This window comes from Bos mutus, chromosome 11 (assembly GCF_027580195.1).
Source record: "Bos mutus isolate GX-2022 chromosome 11, NWIPB_WYAK_1.1, whole genome shotgun sequence".
NCBI classification, from domain to species: Eukaryota; Metazoa; Chordata; class Mammalia; order Artiodactyla; family Bovidae; genus Bos; species Bos mutus.
This window is the reverse complement of record NC_091627.1, coordinates 221,335-239,630: the sequence shown is the minus strand read 5'-3', so window position 1 is coordinate 239,630 and position 18,296 is coordinate 221,335. Positions and strand designations below refer to the sequence as shown.

The 18,296-nt window shown below is 59.8% G+C and overlaps 1 protein-coding gene across 2 annotated transcripts in view; it reads left to right on the top strand.

Annotated features, from left to right (window-relative positions):
• Positions 1-2,705: 2,705 nt before the first annotated feature.
• CACNA1B (calcium voltage-gated channel subunit alpha1 B) overlaps positions 2,706-18,296 on the top strand; it is a 209,995-nt gene continuing 194,404 nt past the window's right edge. For both annotated transcript variants that reach the window (XM_070380086.1, XM_070380087.1), the window contains exons 1-3: positions 2,706-2,989; positions 4,012-4,117; positions 7,338-7,477. In XM_070380086.1, coding sequence (XP_070236187.1) covers positions 2,706-2,989; positions 4,012-4,117; positions 7,338-7,477 — 530 coding nt within the window. The remainder of the gene's footprint in view (positions 2,990-4,011; positions 4,118-7,337; positions 7,478-18,296) is intronic.

Genomic DNA, 18,296 nt, shown 5'->3' with positions numbered 1-18,296 from the left:
CTTCATCAGCGAAGTAATGTCTTGGCTGCTTAATACGCTATCTAGGTTGGTCATAGCTTTTCTTCCAAGGAGTAAGCGTCTTTTAATTTCATGGCTGCACTCACCATCTGCAGTGGTTTTGGAGCCCAAGAAAATGAAGCCTGTCAGTGTTTCTAATGTTTCCCCATCTATCTGCCATGAAGTGATGGCACCAGATGCCATGATCTTCATTTTTTGGATGTTGAGTTGTAAAGCCGGCGGCTCTAGAGCGTGACTAATGGCGGCCTCCTCCAAGAGGACTTGTGCCACGTGCCATGACTGCGGCGCTGCTGCTGCTGGAGCCCCTGTCCCTGGGGCAGGCCACTGCTGGCCCACGCCTCTGCAGGAGACTCTCAAACAAACACTCAAAGGCAGACCTGGCTCAGCGTCTTGTGAGGGCCACTGCTCCTTCCCTCTGTCCTGGTGCTCACAAGGTTTGTTTGTGCCCTCCAAGCATCTCTGGTGGGCACGGGGTTTGGCTTTAAGTGGACTGTGCCCCTCCCACCGTCTCCTTTGTCCTTGGTTGTGGGGTGTCTCTTTTTGGTGGGTTCCAACATTCTCCTGTCAATGGTTGTTCAGCAGCTAGTTGCAATTCTGGTGCTTTTGCAGGAAAAGATGACCACGTGTCCTACTCTGCCATCTTGAAACAGAAAATATAACGGAATACTACTCAGCCGTACAAATGACATAGTGCCATTTGCAGCAACAGGGATGGACCCAGAAGTCGTCATACTAAGTAAGTCAGACAGACAGAGAACAGAATATCACTTATATATGGAATCTGAAATATGGTGCAGATGAACTTCTCTAGGGAAAAGATACAGTCTCATAGACACAGAGAACAGATTTGTGGTTGCCAGTGGGGAGGAGGGTAGGAGAGGGATGGATTGGGAGTTTGGGGTTAGCAGATGTGAACTATTATACAGAGATATAAATGAATCACTGTGCTGTACACCAGAAACTAACACAACTTTATAAATCAACTATACTTTAAAAAAATGTCCTTTTTACACATGCTTGTTCCTTCCTATCTGAGATGGTGGTATACAGACATGATGCCTCCTGCTATGGCAGCCACCCTGGGCCGTGAGGTGACGAGCTTGAGGACAAAAGTGTACATGGTGACATGGGGAGGGAAGAGCGATGGGAGGGTCTGTGTTCCTGAAATGGCACACTTCATGACTTGATTGAGGAGGTTAAAACTACAGTGCATGGTCCCACCTGGGAGCCGGGCCGCTCGCCTCTGAATACGTCCCAAGTGATGCCCGCACCGCACCCTGCAGTCTGCTCCCCACTGAGCGGCCAGAGGGATCTTTTTAGAGGAGTCAAAGGACGACTTGTCTGTTCCAAACTCTCCTCTGACTTCCCATCACACTAAAAACGGCAGCCAGAGGCCAGACCTCAGTCTGCCTGGCCCCGAGAGTGCCATCCCCGAGTCTCTGCACTCAGCGTCCTGTCTCATTCTTCATTCAGGTCCACTCAAGGACCGTTTCCTGAAAGTCGCCTTCTCTGACTCCTATTCCGTTTTCACAGCCCTGCTGCCGATGCTGTGGTGGTGCTGACTGGCTGTTCATGCGCTGGTGGAAGGGACGCTTGGCTTACGGCCTCTGTCGCTGATTCGGGAAAGGCTTCTTATTTGAACATTGTGAGGTCCGGATGAGCAAATAGTGTGTGAATCCAGGAGAACAAGGCTGGGCACAAATAAACCCTGTGTGAACACTGCCCTTGTATAAGAACGTCTGCTCCCTGAAGGCAGAGCTGGAAGCTTAGCACCTGGCATCTAATAGTGCTTGGTGGAGATTTTGGCTGAATAGCATACAACAAGTTCTCTTTAAACTTTTTTTTGAGGGAATGGTGGAACACAGGAATCTCTGAATTGAGGTTTTGGAGCTGATTCAGTGTGTGTTGATGGGAAGGTCTAGGACACGACTGAGGGAGGAGGGGCCCAGGAGAGGGCTGTGCATTCTGAAAACCCGAGACCAGGAGTTGACAGCATCCTCTCTTTTGACGCCGAAGACCCTGAAATGAAGGCAGGAGAGAACCTGGGAGTCAACGTCTTCTTGGAAGAGCCCGGTGATCACAGCGAGGGGGAGGGGAGTGGGCGATGTGGCCGCTGGGAGAAGTGAGGTGTGGAGAACCTGGGGAACGAGGGCCTCCCTCTCCCCGCTTTGGGCGACAGCAGCTCGGAGCTGGCGATGCCTCCGGGGTCCGGGGGTGTCGTTTGCGCGGCTCAGCTAGCCGTCGAGGACTCAGCCCCGCCCAGCTCCTCGTCTCAGCTGCCCAGTTCAGCATCTGGTCAGTTGCTGGCCGGGAGCGAGGCGGGACGCGCGGAGGGCGCACACTCACCGCTCTCGCGCAGCCGGGAGGACCCGGGGGCCGAGGCGCGGTCCCCAGGGCCGGCGGCTGGACGGGGCTAGGGGACAGGGCGGGGGCGGCCAGCTGGGGGCGGGGCGGGCGCGATCCGGGCGGGCGGGGCGGGCGCGGATTGGCTTGGCGCCACCACGTGACCGGCCCCATATAGGGCGTGGCGCGGGCGGCGGAGTCGGGTGCGGCGGCTGCCGGCTGGGCGAGGTCTGGTGCGGGTCCGGCGGCTCCGCGGCTGCTCCGCTAGAGCGCAGGGCGCACCTCGCGCCTTCCGATCCCCGCGGGGCCGCCGGGCCGGGGGATGCGCTCAGCGCCCGGGAGCCATGGTCCGCTTCGGGGACGAGCTGGGCGGCCGCTATGGGGGCCCCGGCGGTGGGGAGCGGGCGCGGGGCGGCGGGGCCGGCGTTGCGGGCGGCCCGGGCCCCGGGGGGCTGCAGCCGGGCCAGCGGGTCCTCTACAAGCAGTCGATCGCGCAGCGCGCGCGGACCATGGCGCTGTACAACCCCATCCCGGTCAAGCAGAACTGCTTCACCGTCAACCGCTCGCTCTTCGTCTTCAGCGAGGACAACGTCGTCCGCAAATACGCCAAGCGCATCACCGAGTGGCCATATCCTGCCGGGTGCCGGGCCGGGTGGGGGCCAGGGGCTCCCGAGGTCGCGGGAACGGGAACGGGGCGCGGCGTCCGGCGTCTGCGCCTTGCGGGGTCTGGGGGGGCGGCCTGGGCCGGGGGCCTGGGAGGGGGCCGGCCGCATGCTGCGCCCAGTGGCCATCTTTCCCGGGGCTGGAGGAGGGTGCGCCCTGGGGAGAGGCGCATCGGGTCGCTCGGCGAGGAGGGGGCGGGGCGGATTCCGGGCCCTCGGCGCGCCGCGTGTGCGTGCGTGTTTGTGTTTCTCTGTGTCTGTGTGTGGTCGTGGTGGCGGCGGCCGCGGGAGCGGGCTGGGCGCTGGGCGGAGCCCCCTACCCCTGAGCTCGTCCCTTCTCTCCCTCGATGCCGGCGCAGAGCGCGTGGCCAGCCTGGAGGGCACCCGAGGGCGAATCGGTGTCCGTGTAGGTGTGAGCGCCGGGTGGAGGCGAGCCCGTGCGCGCGCCTGACTGCAGGTGCCTGAGTGTGTGAGGGCAGAGCGTGAACCCAGTGCTGCGCGTGCGTGCGCTCGGGACTCTCGGTACATGGGTGTTCACGTGCCTGTGTAGGTACATGTGGCTGCGTGTCTTTAGGTAGGAGTGTGCGCCTGCGCGGGGTCCTTCCGTTGCGCGCGGGGGGCTCAGGGCCCCCTCCCTCGGGGAGCGGGCGTCAGGCGGAGCCGCGGAGGGAGCGCTGTCCGCGGTGCTGACGGCCACGGGGACGTGCTGAGGGGCTGGGAGTCGGGCGGCGCCTCTGAGGGGCGCTGTCCGCGGTGCTGACGGCCGCGGGGACGAGCTGAGGGGCTGGCGGCTGCGACTGCGGAGGCGGCCCTCGCGGCGCCCCGAGGATCGGGGAGGATGGGGGCGGAAGGGTGGGGTGGGCTCCGGACCTGGTCATTCTCAGCCCCTCTGGAGGCGGCCGGGCCCGGCTGCTGCACTGCGCGGTGCCGGCCTTGGCGTCCTCGCCTCTCCTCTTTGCGCCTCCTGGCCAGTCCTTAACCCACGCACTCCGTTTGAGTACATGATTCTGGCCACCATCATCGCCAACTGTATCGTGCTGGCTCTGGAGCAGCACCTCCCAGACGGAGACAAGACGCCCATGTCTGAGCGGCTGGTGAGTGCTGTGGCGGCGGGGCCTGAGGGCGGGGCGTGCGGTGGCGGCAGCTTGTCTGATTCTGGGACTCTTCAGGACCCGTGACGGGGCAGCTCCCTCGGGCTGGGTAGTCTGGGCATCTAACACTTCCCTCAAGGGTCAGGAGGAGTGGGACAGCCCGCTCAACCCCTGCTGGGGACCGGTGGCTTGAGGGAGACCATTTTAGCCGGCAGCTGCTCTGCCCAGTGACACTAGCCATCCCTACACCTAAGAAACTCAGAGCTAATGCTGGCACGTGAGAGGGGCCTTCACGACGGCCCAGGGTCTGGAATGCTGGGCTGCCCCTGTCCCTCCAGGCTGTGGTGGGCTTTGGCCCAGGTGCAGCCCTGGTTATCTCCCTCTCTGGCTCTGCCTGGGACTCCTTCCCTGTGGGGCCTTTGCTTCCCATGGGATGCACTCCTTCCCAGGCTTTCTTCCTAAACATCCCCAAACATAGTTCTCACCCGCTCCTACCAGGAGCTCCCAGACCCCATATTTCCCCTGTTGAAGCACAGAGCCCACAGGAACCAGAGTGCTAGGTCAGGGCATCTGGAGGGGCTGGGGCAGAGGCAGGGTGCTTTTTTAGGAGGCAAGCCCCATTCTGAAGGTGAGGCTACATCTTCTAGCCCCCAACGTCCCAGCTGCCTTGGCCCCTCTGCCTGGGCTTGATGTGGGCTCACTGGGGCCTGAGAGACTGAGCTTCAGAGCAGAGAGAAGGAAAAGCACATACAGGGGCTGGAGAGGGAGCCTGGGGCCTGGCTGGAGAGTGCTGCAGTCCTGGGGTCCCCGAAGACGGAGACACTTCTGGGGGCACCAGCTATCCAGAGGCTGAACCCTTTTCTCCACATCCTGGCGAGTGACTGTTCTTCCAAACTTCTTTCCTTTACTTCAGCAGAGATAAGCATTGATGAAGCAGAGCCTGTTCTGTGCTTGGTGTGGGCCTTGAACTTCAGGCCAAGGGGTGAAGCAGAGGAGACAGAGTAGGCTGCCCTGGGGGTGTTCTACTTTGGGTGGGCACCTCAAGAAGGCAAAGAAGTGACAGCCAGGGTGGTCAGCCAAGAGATAGGGGTTTGTGGGTTGGTTGTTTCTCTTGGCACAAGAATGGCTGAGGGATTTCAGTTGTGGGTTTGGAGAGGAGGGTTGTGAAGGGCATCCTGACAGAGTGGAGGGTGGTCCCCGTGGGTGACTCCTGCCCAGACGTGGAGCTGGACAGGCTCACTTGCCCTCTCTGGGGCCCAGGTTCCTGCCAGTGGGGGGCCCCTGACCTGCTGTGAGCTTGGTGGTGGTGCCCGTTCTGAAGGCTGGAGAAGAGGGTGAAAGTAAGAGGAAACTGGGGTTTCTGGCAGGGAGCCTTGAATGCCAGGCCACAGGGCGTGGCAGGGGTGGGGCCAGAGGGAGGCAGGCTGGGGGTGGCAGGGGCAGTCAGGCTTGGGCCTTCCCCCTGGGCAGCAGGCTTGAGTGGGCCAGCGTGCCTCCAGCCTCACAAGTGAGGGACAGTTTGCTTTGTGGTAATGGGGGTCTGTACACTTGTAAGGGTTGAGGGTTGAGCAGAATGTGCTCACCCCAGCAAGGCCTGGCGGCCCTGGGATGGATGGAGGCTGAACACAGAGGGCCTGGGGAGCAGGCGCAGTGGTGGTCCAAGGTCAGGTCTGGAGGCTGGTGTTGCTGCCAGAGGCTGGGAGGGGCTTTGTGGTGCAGAGGTGCCTGCCCTGGGGTGGGGCCTCCACAGCTCTGCTTCCCACTCACCCATCAACTTCCCACGTGGCCTTTAGCTGGAGTCCCCAGCTCGCAGTCTCATCCCTCCCCCGAGCCAGCCCTTGCCGAGTGTGGTCAGGGGTGGGGCTGGGAGCAAGCAGTCTGGGAAGGGGCCCCACCCCATCTCCTCGTGTTGGTCGGCTCTTCTCCCACAAACCCAGAGTTGCTCTGAACACGTTTGCTGGGGCCTCATGTTTATTCAGGGTAGGTGGTCGGCAGCCTCTTCTCTTGGGGAAAGGGGACCCTCTGACTAAACCAGACCAGAAGCGTTGGGGAGGGAATATCCTCATGAGTCAGCATCAGGATGGTAAGATGGGGGAGCTGGGCTGTGATGGACGCTCTACTGCCTGGTCCCTGGGGGCAGCAGCTTCTGCTGCACGCTGCTACCAGCAGCCATGGGCCAGGAGGCCAGGCTGAGGGTTCCCTAGGTCGGACATGAGAGCCCTGGAGCCCAGGCTCCCTGGGGGAGGAAGGCACAGGCAGCCCCCACAGGAGTCAGCCTGGCTCTCCCCTCCCTGGGCCCTGAGGCCAGGCCTCTCCCTGGCCGAGCAGCCTCTGGGTGGTAGGTCCCACAGTCCTGAGAGCAGGACCTGCCTGCCTCCTCTTTGTCCCCTTCTGTGTCCGTGGTCTGCGCTCAGGCTGTTTCCCTTGCTGACCCTCCTCCTCCAGGGCCCACTTGGTCTAGCTCCTGGGGTCACCTGCACAGAGGCTCTGTCTGCCCCCCACCCCCAGCGTGTGATGTCCCAGTACTCCCTGAGTCCCCGCAGCCCATCCTCACGTGCTTGGCACCAGGCGGGCCCGGGCCGTTGGGGTTCTGTGCTCCCCTGTCCCAGTTCTGCGCTCTGTCGTCTCCACCCGGAACTCCTGTCCCAGTCACCCAGCTGGATGCCTCGCCCTGCAGAGGCTCCCTGAGGCCTGCCGTGCTTGCTCGCCACAGAACGTGCGTGTTTTGAATATCCAGCAGGTGTGTACTGAGTGAGCGAGCGGGTCCTGGGCTGTGCTCCAGGGAGCTGGGGCGTGGTCCCTGCTGTGGTTCCAGCCCACGGTCGGACCCAGGTCACCTCTGGCTGGAATCTGGCTCTGCCTCTAACAAGCTGCGAGTCTCTGGCCCAGTTCCTTGGCCTCTCTGTGCCTCAGCGCCCCCTCGGATGGGGAGACAGCAGTGCCCAGTGCCTGCGGGACGGTATGAGTGTTGCCCTGGTGATTGCAGGAAGCCCTCACGTGTTGTTATTGGCACTCACTCTGCGGCAGGGTGTCGGGCGGGAGCCCCTCCTCACGTGCCTGGGTGTCACTGGCCGTGGGGACGGGGCCACCTCTGCGTCGGGGGAGCCTGGCGGAGAGCTCCGAGGCCCGTGCTGAAAGGGCCGTCGGGGGTGTCGTGGCAGGGCTGGGGGTCCTCACCGGCCGTGTCCGGGCGGCGGTGACCCTGCTCTGCACTTCTCCTCAGGACGACACGGAGCCCTACTTCATCGGCATCTTCTGCTTCGAGGCTGGGATCAAGATCATCGCGCTGGGCTTTGTCTTGCACAAGGGCTCCTACCTGCGGAATGGCTGGAACGTCATGGACTTCGTGGTGGTCCTCACGGGGTAGGTGCTGGGCCTGGGTGCCCTGTGCACGGAGCGGGCTCGGGCAGCAGTGTCCACGCTGGGGGCTGGTGCTTCTTGGTGGTCCTCACGGGTGGGTGCTGGTGGACAGGCATTGTTCTTTCCCGGGAAGAGCCTGGGCTGTGATCTTGGCTGAGGTGACGTCGAGGAGATTTGTCCTCGGCAGAGCTTGCTTGCGGAGCTGCTGGTGCTGTGGTCAGGTCCACAGGGCAGGAAGGGCACTGGGCCTGATTTTGTAAATCCTGGGCTGCAGCCTGGCCTCTTTCACCCCATGACCTGTGGGCACATGTGCGCTTCCGAGTCTCCTGCCTGAAGCGTTCGTGGGCACGTGCTCCTGGAGCTGTGCTTTGGTGAGGCTGTGCCTCTGTAGTCACAGCTTCTGCTTCCAGGAAGGTGCTTAATCAGTGTCCCATCCCCCACTTTCCTTCTCAAATAGACTCTAATAATTATCAGTTTGTGGTTCCCAAGCTATCCAGGAGATCCAGAAAGTTGCCTGAGGCTGGGCCGGGGAGGGGGAGGAGAGTGGGCAGAAAGCCTCCTCATCACAGGGCCTCCTGCCTTCAGGGCCTCAGTCTCTCCACCTGCCTGATGGTATTCAGGGCCTCTGCCCTGTTCTGAGGTTGAGCTGCCATTGCCCCGGCTCTGGGCTGCCCTCCACCTCTGGCTGGGGTGGGGGTTAAGTGCCTGGAGTTTGCTCCAGAAACCTGTTTGCACAGCCCAGGTCCCAGAGGCCCCACCCCAGGGACTGCAGCCACTCCTCCTGGAGCTTTGTGGTCCCAGGGAGGCTTGGAGCCCCACAGTGGCCCAGAACTCTCCTTGCAAGGGACAGGTAGCTGTGGCCAGGGCTCCTGTGCTACATGTGAGGATAAACAGACTTGGCTACATGGCCTCTGGGCTCCAGATAAGACCCTCAGTGCAAGCCCCCCTGAATCCCCTGCCCCATCCTTGGAGGCCGGCTCTCTGTCTGCTTGAGGTGCTGCTGGTGGCTCCAGCGGTGCCTGTGCCATGCCCAGCACAGGCCAGAATCGAGGTGCCTCACTTTCAGAGGGTCTCTCCCTGGAGATGACTGAGGGGCTGGTGGGCCTCATGCCTCAGCTCCTTCCTGGCCTTTGTGCCTGTGGCACCAGCCTGTCACTGACTCTGATCAGATGGGCACCAGTGAAATTGGATATAATAGGCTGGGCAACTTTCTAATCTGTTCCATTTTCCCTAATGACCAAGGAGGGAAGGGAGCAGGGAGCCTTTTGTTGGGAGGCGTGCCATCCTGCCATGTGGCGCTCACCGTCCACACCCGTCTGCTGCCTGAGGGCAGGCGGCCGCGGGGGCTTGTCCAGAGAGCCTCGGAGGTCCCACTGATGGGGCGTGGTGGTGAGTGTGGGCCCTCGGCCGGCAGGGTACGCCCTGTAGTCCACTGGGCACTGCGTGGGCTGTCGACAGATGTCACGGGCTGTTTACGCCTTTCTCCTTCTAGACCCGTGTCCCTGAGGATGTTGGTGTCGTATTTTTTAGAGTGTCCCCAGAGCGTAGCTCGGGGCAGGCCCCCAGGCGGGTCAGGGAGTGTCTGCTGAATTAATGGTCTATTGAACCTCGGGTGCTCTGTGCTCGAGCCACCTGGGAGCTGGTGAGGGTGGTGGGACCGGGCTCTGGGAATGCTGTCCATGGTGCTGTTTGGGCTGCTGGGAGCATGGCAGGGAGGTCCGCACCAACCCCTTGGCAGGACCCCTGAGTCTTCCAACAAACATATCCTGATTCCAGATTCAGGGAGCCTGGTCCCCCCGTGAGGGCTGGGAGACCTCCAAGGACAGCTGCTTTCTCTTGCCTGTTGACCACTCTCCTGGGCTCACCTTCCTGGAGCCCCAGCAGGGGGATCCCACGGGTCCCAAGACCATAACCCTGCCCCCAGCCTGGCCTCGGAGATCCTGCCCTGAGTCCATCTGTTTCTCCATCTCCTCTCTCCCACCTTCACGCGCGCCCCTACCCCTCCCCGTCCTCTCTGTGTCTGTCCCCCCTCTCTCTCTTTCTCTCTCTCCCTTTCTTAATCTCTTGTGTGTCTGTCTCCCCTTCTCTCTCTCTCTCTCTCTCCCTTTCTTAATCTCTTGTGTGTCTGTCCCCCCATTTCTAAGCTTCTCTGTATCTCTGCTTTTTTATCTCGTCTTCATCTTCTCTATTTCTTCACCCCTCGATGTTTCTCCGTCTCAGTACTTTTGCTCTCTCTCTCTGATTCTTCCTTTGCCTTTCTCTGTTTGTTCTGTGCCTCTCGTATGGGTCATGAAGTCTCTGCTCTCACTGTCTGTGAGAGGAGGGCTGGGAGTTGGCACTGATGGTTTCCAGGCTCCCTCTCTCTGCACCTTGTCTGCAGGGATTATTCTGGGTTGGGAGGGAAGCCCCCAGATGGGGAGGGTGGTCTGTGTGCCACGGGGGCTCACATGCTGCCCAGAGTCACGTGGGGGAGTTGCTCCGCTGCTCTTGCTTGCAGCACCCGGGGACTGGAGATGTGTGTACACGTGTATGTATGCATGTGTGCACACATATATGCCTGGACTGCATGTGTGTGCACGCACACATGTATACGTGTGCATGTGCGCACCCACGCACACGCGTGCATCTGTTCATGCACACACGCATCCGTGCATTGCATGTGCACATGTGTGTATGCCCGTGCACGTGTGCGTCCGTTCAGACATGCATGTGCACACATGTGCATATGTGTGCACACATGCATCTGGGCACCCACGTGTATGTGTGCATGTGCACAGCTGTGTATGCACGTCTGTGTATGTATGTGTGTGTGTGGTGCATGATAGAAGGGGGCCTTGTCTGCTTTTGGGGTGAGTGCTGGGCCTGGGGAATCCAGAGAAGAGCCCTAGCCCTCCTGAGCCGAGGCGCCTGTGGGCAGCCACGGGGCACTGCTCCTCGTTACTTTGTTGTTTTTAATTAGGGTTTACTTAATTGGTACTCAGAGGGCTGGAAGCCCCACGGTGAACAGGGAAGGCCACGTTGCCTGGTGAAGCCTGACTTGTCCCCGAGGCCAGCTGGGCTTGCTTCTGCTTCTGGGGCTGGCATCCGGGCGTGGGAGGTGCCCTGGATGGGACTTGGCCCTACCCTGCATCGGGGAAGCCTCTTAACCTCTTACACTCCCCTGTGAACTATGCCTGGGCACACCCTTGGCATTGCGGGGGGCGAGCGATACAGCACCCAGTCCTGCCCGCGAGAGTGGGAGGGGCTGTCCTGTCTGCGCATGTCTGTCTGCACATTGTTTCTGTCTGCACAGCCACTTGAGCTGCCCTCGTCCGCTGCTGCCCCACCCACTGGCCATCCCTTGATTGCTATTTATTCAGAATCGGAGCTGAGGACACAGCAGTGAGCAAGACCCCCGGCCCCTGCCCTGCGGGCTGTGTTCCCAGGGGACCTGGTCTCCCTGGCCCTGCTGTGTTCCCTCTAGGTGCCCAGAGGCTCAGCAGGGGAGGAGGGTGCAGGCCCATGGCCACATCGTGGGGCCTGGGGGCGGGTGTGCTGTGGAGACCACACCTCACTGACAGTACAGGCTTCATGTTCCCACGTAGGAAAGGGGTTAAGGAGAACACGGCATGGTCTGGACAGCTGCGGCTTGGGGTAGGCTCAGTAGTAAGGGGCTGAGCCCTCTAGACATTTGGTGAGAGGCCATGGCTGACGGTGTCAGTACCAGAACACAGGTGTCTCCATGGCCTTTAGAGCTCAAGATCAGACAGGACCCCCAGGGGAAGGATCTGGAGAAGAAGCTGTCCGTGGGTGAGCCTGGGGACTCCAGAGCTGGTAGGTTGGGACTGGCCAGTGAGGTGGGTGGGGTCGGTGTTTTAGGGAGGGAGGGCGTGTCCTTCTCGAGCGGGGGTGCGGGGAGGGTGGGCCCCCGAGTGCCGCGGCAGGCAGCCTGCGGGTGAAAGGGTCCTCGCGGATGGCCGGCGTGGAGGCTCCTGCAGGCCCGGAGGGGCAGGCAGCCTGCGGGTGAAAGGGTCCTCGCGGATGGCCGGCGTGGAGGCTCCTGCAGGCCCGGAGGGGCAGGCAGCCTGCGGGTGAAAGGGTCCTCGCGGATGGCCGGCGTGGAGGCTCCTGCAGGCCCGGAGGGCACCCAGGGCAGCTCTTCCGCCTTCGGGGGGGTTCTCAGCAAAGCCAGGCAGATGACTGGGCAGTGGTGGGAGGGAGAGGAGGGGCGGAAGGTTGTATCAGGCGGGGGCCACAGCCTGGCCCTGGAGGCAGGACAGCGGCGGTGCAGCTGGAGCGCTGCAGTGACGTCTGGGTGGACGAGGGCAGCCGGGACCCTGCAGTCCATGCTCACCTCTCTGTGACTTCAGTACACCAGAGGTGGAGCTCAGTGCGTGCGCTGGGTTGTCAGATGCGAAAGCAGGGATGGGGTGAGAGTGCTCTGCGTGCCCGTCAGCTGAGGCTGGCATGGGAAGCAGGTGGTGTGCAATGGAGGGATGGGCCTGTGGGCAGCGTGAGTGAGGACGCCGCGGCCCGGCCTCTCGCTCTCTCCTGGGCTCCCCTGGCTGGTCACCTTCCCTTCTCTCCCCGTTGACCCTCTGGCCAGCTTCCCATCCCCTCGTTCGTGTGGAAGGTGTCTGTCAAGTGCCCTGGTTGCTAGGCACACAGCAATGGACATGGAGGCTGCATTTCCCGGGGACGCAGGCGACAAGCAGCCTGTCCACGTGGGTGTGAAGTGCAGTGATGAGCAGGAAGCTGGGTGGCAGGAGTGAAGTTCCCCTTCGTGGGGTTCAGGGAAGGTCCTTAAGAAGGACCTTGAGCAGAGCAGTAGGTGGGAGGGGGTTGGGCGTCCTGAACCTGGGAGGGGGCATGAGGCAAAGATGCTGGGAGGCCGTGGGGGCCGCTTGGGGCTCTGGGTGCAGGGCCTGACCTGGGTGGGGTGCTGACGGTGGGGAGCAGTGCCCAGGAGGAAGTGGTGGGCTTGGGCTGGCTGGGCTGTGGGAAGCGCTGCTGCTTGGAAACTTGCTGGCATCCCGAGTGTGGCACGCATGTTGCCTGCCTGTCCTAACTGCTGCTGTGCCCACCCCTGCACTTTTGCCCTCCCCATCCCCAAGGGAGCCCCTAGACCAGGCTTTGGTCCCAAGGGGTTGATTGCAACTTGGAATCGGGGCAGGCTCCTCTCAGACCATGAAGACTTGGGCCCAGAGTCCCCCGCCAGTTATGGCCCAGCCTGGAGCTTCCCTTGGGGAGAGGAGAGGTCTGTCCCAGCTCGGGCAGGTAGCTCCCTGCGGACAGTTCTAACCACAGCGTCTCATTTTACTCCAAATTAAGCTGGGATTTCTTTCCAGGACATGTAATTAGAACTCAGGGTCTCCTGTCGCTGGTCTGAGCCTCCCGCGTTGCCTAGGGAGGGATGTCTGTGTCCACGCCCTGCCCTGCCTCCCCAGAACACGGGCCTGGCTGGGGCCGCTGCCAGAGGGCGTGGGAATGTGGTCCCGGGAGGCCGGGCCCTGGGGAATACTACCCTGGGCGAGGAGCGGTCCAGCACGTGAGGGCCAAGGTGAGCAGGGAGCCTGTGCCCACGTGTGGGAGCCAAGGGCACCGTGCCTAGCCCCGGGTGGCCAGTGACACTGGGTCTGGACGTGTACTGACCTCGGCTCGTGGCCTCGGGCTCTAGAGCTCACGTGTGGGGCCGGAGCGCCCGTGTGGGCCCTTCCTCTGTCCCGTGATGCGGTCCTGCCGACGGGGTCTCCGATGCCTGCTCAGGCTGGGGGTTTGCTGGACCTGCTCTTCTATCCCCACCTGAGGCTGGGAATCGCTGGGATGGGGAGGGGCCTGAGTTCTGACCAGTGGCCCTTGGAGCAGCAGAGGGAGGCTGTTGGGGCCCGCATCTTTAAACTCTCCCCAGGCAGCATCCCTGAGGCATCGCTGATAATTCAGAACAGGCTTGGCCGCTGGGTCTGCCTGGCTCCCAGGTGCCTGCCTCCTGCCAGTGGCCCCACTGGGCTGCCAGCCCCGCGCTGGCGCCAGAGGAAGGGGTAGGGGGTTCCCCGCCTCCCTCCGTCTGCATCCCCCCCGCTGGGTGTCCGCTGAGGGCGGCTCATTCCACTGCTCACCTCTCAGTATCTTTTCTCCTGGTTCCCCTCCCCCTTCTTCCTATGCTTTAGGATTCTTCACACCCTCCTGGAGGGCTGTGGGGAGCCAGAGCCAGGCCCTTCCTGGCTGCTGCCTGCAGATGTCACACCATGTGCTGAAGGAGAGCCCCCTCTGCCCATCTCTAAGGGCCTGGCGATCCTGGCAGGACAGGGGCTGCAGGCTGCCAGCCTCAGGCCTGGAGCTCCGCTGTGCTGCACTGCGGGGTCCTGGGTGCTGGGCCCCCTGGGGCTGTTGCAGCTGGTGCCAGAAGCATGCTGAGCCCGTGTGCCTCTGTAGAGGCATGGTAGTCACTCAGTCGTGTCCAGCTCTTTGCAACCCCATGGACTGTAGCCTGCCAGGCTCCTCTGTCCTTGAAATTCTCCAAGCAAGAATACTGGAGTGGGTTGCCATTTCCTTCTCCAGGGGATCTTCCCGACCCAGGGATTGAACCTGGGTCTCCTGCACTGCAGGCAGATGCTTTGCCATCTGAGCCACCAGGGAAGCCCACCCTCTGCAGAGGTGGCAGGGAGCAACTGCTCATCTATCCATGTATCTTGTGCCTGGTGTGCCTGCAGAGGTCACAGGAGGTCAAGTTCATGCTTCCTGGGAGTGGGAGTGTTTGTCTGTGGCTGGTGGATATTCCTGCAGCTGCTCAGGCGGGTGGGGCAGCTGGGCACTGGACTCTACCTTTGTGTTCAACTCGAGGTGCCTCCCCTTACTCCATTTCACGCTGGTGAGCCCAGAGCTGCAAATTCACAGGAGGTGAGAATGTTTGCTAATGTCCTCTTGTGTTGCTAGGCCTGGACTGGGAAAAGGCCGGAGAGCAGGTCCTTCTTGGCTGAGCGGTGGGGAGCCGCTGGGAGGGGCCACTTCCTTCCCTGCCACAGCCCGTCTGAGTCACACAGACCTGGAACCTGCGGACCCCCCGCAGGCCGCCTGCACAGGCCCCTGGCTGTCCTGTCTTCACCCGGCTGGCCGCCCCACTGTGCCCCACTTTCTCCAGGTCTCAGCCTCTCTGGGGAGCCCCTCTCAGAGCCCTCATCACTCCAGCCGGTGGCTCCCTCTCTGCTCCCAGAGTATAAGAGCCCATGCACCGGGGCTGCTGCTTTCAGCGGGATGGGATGTGGGTCTGTGTTTCTCTGCCTGGCGGCCTCTCTGCCCTGGTCTTGTCCCAGGGGCTTCCCTCCTGGCCGGCTCCACAGATGGACTTTCCCCTGCAGAACCTTCCCCTTAGCTTGGGCGCCGCACAGATGCCTGAGACGGGGGTCAGGGGCCGAAACAGCAGGTGTTTGCTGTCTCAGTTTGGAGGCTGGATGTCTAAGATCAAGGTGCCCGCAGGGTTGCCTTGGGGAGGTGTCTTCCTGCCGGTAGGCAGCTGCCTCCCCACTGTGTCTTCCCGGGCCGCTTCTCTGTGTGTGCAGACACAGGTCTCTGGTGTCTCTTCCTGTTCTGTTAAATTAATCCTTTAAATTAAAGCCCATCCGTAGGACCTTGCTCAACCATTTACCTCCCAAGAATCCCATCTCCAGATACAGTCCCACTGGGAGTCAGAGCTTCAGCAGAGGAATCTGGGGGGACACAGGTTAGTCTGCACCAGGCTGCGCTCAGACCCCAGGTTCCTCTGATGAGCCTTGGTGCCCCAGTTCCCCGTGTGCAGCGAGTGTTGCGGGACTGAAAGCCAGCGGGGGAGTGGGGACCCCCTCAGCCCCCACGTGCTCAGGAGGCACGTGACTGATCCCAGGCGTCCGCGTGGCTTCCAGTCGGGGTATGCGGTGTCTGTGGTGTGGTGGGCCCAGGTTGGTTGTCCGTAGGTCCTTTCTCACTCCTCGCGGTCGGTCATCAGCCTCTGGGGTCTGGCGGCAGGGACTGTGGACTGAGGTGGCTGAAGGCAGGGCTGCCCTCTGCCCTGGACCCGCTACAGCCTGGACTGGGGCAGGGGCTGGGGGAGGGCACCGCTGAGCCCATGGGGGTCAGAGGGTGTCCTGGGTGTCCTGTAGCCACCTGTCTGAGGGTGGGCATCCCTGAGGGGGCCTCCAGCACCACCCGCCCTCTCTGCCTGCGGACCCCTCCCCACACCTGCTGTCTGGGACCCTGGTTCTGCGAATGCAGTGTGGGGGCAGGGAATGGGCAGGAAGCGAACGTCCTTCTTCCCATCTCCTGATCAGTCCTGGGGCCTGGTGTTTCCACTGTCCAGCCCTGCAAGACAGTGACGCAGGGGCACAGCAGGGGCAGGAGCGAGACCCCTGTGTGGCCAGGGCTTGGTCTCCGTGAGTGGCTCCTTCCCTGGGGTGAGGCCCCTGGGGTCGTGCGCTCACTCCTGTGCTTCTTTGGGTCCCTGGCCTGGCAAGTGGGCAGCATGGGTGCAGAGCCCTCTGGTGAAACACCAAGCGGGTGGGGCTAGAAGGGTGAGCAGACCAGGAGGGGAGAATGAAAGCTCGAAGCTGGCTCTTCCATGAAGTCTCCTCGGTATTGGCTGCTCTTCTAATGTGATCGTCCCATGACCTTCCTGAGCTGGATGCTATTATTAACATCCCCTCGTAAAAAATTAAATATCTTATCTTGAGCTCATCACAGATTTGCAGTATGAACAGAGGGTGCTGAGGGTGCTGTCCAGGGAGGCTGTAGCATGGTTTCACAGCCAGAGTGTGACCCCGGCACAGTCAGGACCTGCCCTTCTGTGTCCCCACCAGGACCCACCCTTCTGTACCTGCTTCCACTTTCCTCCGGCCTCACTGCCCCTAATCCCTGATGACCATAATCCAGCACCCACGTCCATCACTTTGTCACTTCACGAGCATTAAACCTTGGTAATGGAGGCGCGCCTCTGGGGCTGGCTGTGTTCCGGGGACTCTGAGGCTGGCCGAGGCACAGCTGCACGCGGCTGCACTTCCTCTTTACCGCCGGTTGTCTCTCTAACTGTTCGCCTGTTGAAGGACAGGCGATTTGTTTCTAGCTTTTGGAAGGTCACCCACAAGACTGCTCTGCCTGTCTGTGCACAGGTTTTGTGTGAACACAAGTTTCCTGGATGAACGCCTGGGAGTGCAGTTCCGGGGCCTACTGCAGCGCGTGTCTGGTTGTTTAAGATATTACCCGACTGTTGTCCGAAGCGTCTGTGCCGCGTGCACGTCTGTACACTCCCACCGGCAATGTACGAATGATCTAGTTTCTCCACATCCTACCAGCATTTGCTGTTGGCACTGTTTCTCATTTTAGCTTTTCTGCTGGCTATGCAGTGATATATCATGGTGGCTTTGATTTGCATTCCCCTAATGGCCACTGATGCTGGACATCTTTTCATGGGCTTGTCTGCCATCTGTATCTCCATTTTGGTGAAATGTCAGTTCATGTATTCTGTTCAGGTTCTAATTGGGTTGTTAGATACTAGTTGATTTTCTCCCAATCTGTAGGTAATTTTTTTTCATCCTTGTGATGGGGACTTTTGCAGAGCAAAAGCTTAAATCATAATGAAGTCCAGTTAATCAGGTTTCCCTCTTATAGATAGGGCTTGTGGTTTTGAGTCTAAGAACTCTTTGCCAGACCTACGTAATGACAATTTTCCCCTACTTTTTTCCATGAAAGTTTTATGATTCGGTATTTTACATGTAAGTCTGGGATCTGTTCTTGAGTTGGGGTTTGTTTCAGGAGTGAGGTTTCTTTCAGTTGAGATTGTTTTTTGTTCGTTTTCTGCCTGCATGTGGGTATCCAGGTGCTCCAGTACCGCTTGTTGAAAAGGCTGTGGCGTGTGTTTCCACCTCTGAAGTATTCTGTCCCTTGGTCAGAAGTCAGCTGGCCGTGCGTATGCGGGTCTGCTTCTGTCCCATCGACCTGTGTCCTTCTCTCTACCAGATTTACACTGTATTGATTACTAGAACTATTTAAGTCTCAAGATTGGGCAGACTCATTCCTCCCACTTTATTCTTTTTTAAGAAACTGTTGTAGCTAGTCTAGTTTCTTTGTTTCCATATAAATTTTGGAATAATCTTGTCAATATACATACAAAATCTTCATAGGAGTTGTATAAAATCGGTTTGTTAATTTGCAGAGAATTAATATCTTTACTATGTTGAGTCTTCCAAGCTATGAACATGACATGTCTTTTCATTTATGTAGACCTTATTGATTTCTTTCCTCTGTATTTTGTACTTTTTGGGATTCAAGAGCTGTGCATGTTTTGTTAGATTTACATCTAAAAGTTTTCCTTTTATTTTTATGTGTGTACAAACGGTACAGCATTAAAAATTTCAGTGTTCAAATATCCATTGCTATTGCTACGTAGAAAGGCAATACATTTTTTAATATTATATTTGTCTTTATTTCTGTAACTTTGCTGAATGCGCTTATTAGTTTCAGGAGATTTCTTTTTTTTAAAGATTCTTTGGAGTTGTCTATGTAGACAAGTATGTCATTTGCAAATGGAACAGTCTTATTTCTTTCTGCTTTCTCATTCCCTTTTCCTCTTATTACATCAACTAGGACTTCCAGTGCGTTGCATGAGAGCGTGGACACCTTTGCCTTGTTTCCAGGGAGGAAGCACTCGCCCCTCCCGTGAAGTCCCATGTCTGCTGTAGCTTCCTGTTTCCCCTCGCTCAGCTGGTAAAGAATTCGCCTGCAGTGCAGGAGACCCCAGCTCGATTGCTGGGTCGGGATCTGCTAGAGAAAGGATAGGCTATCCACTCCAGTGTTCTGGCCTGGAGAATTCCATGGACTG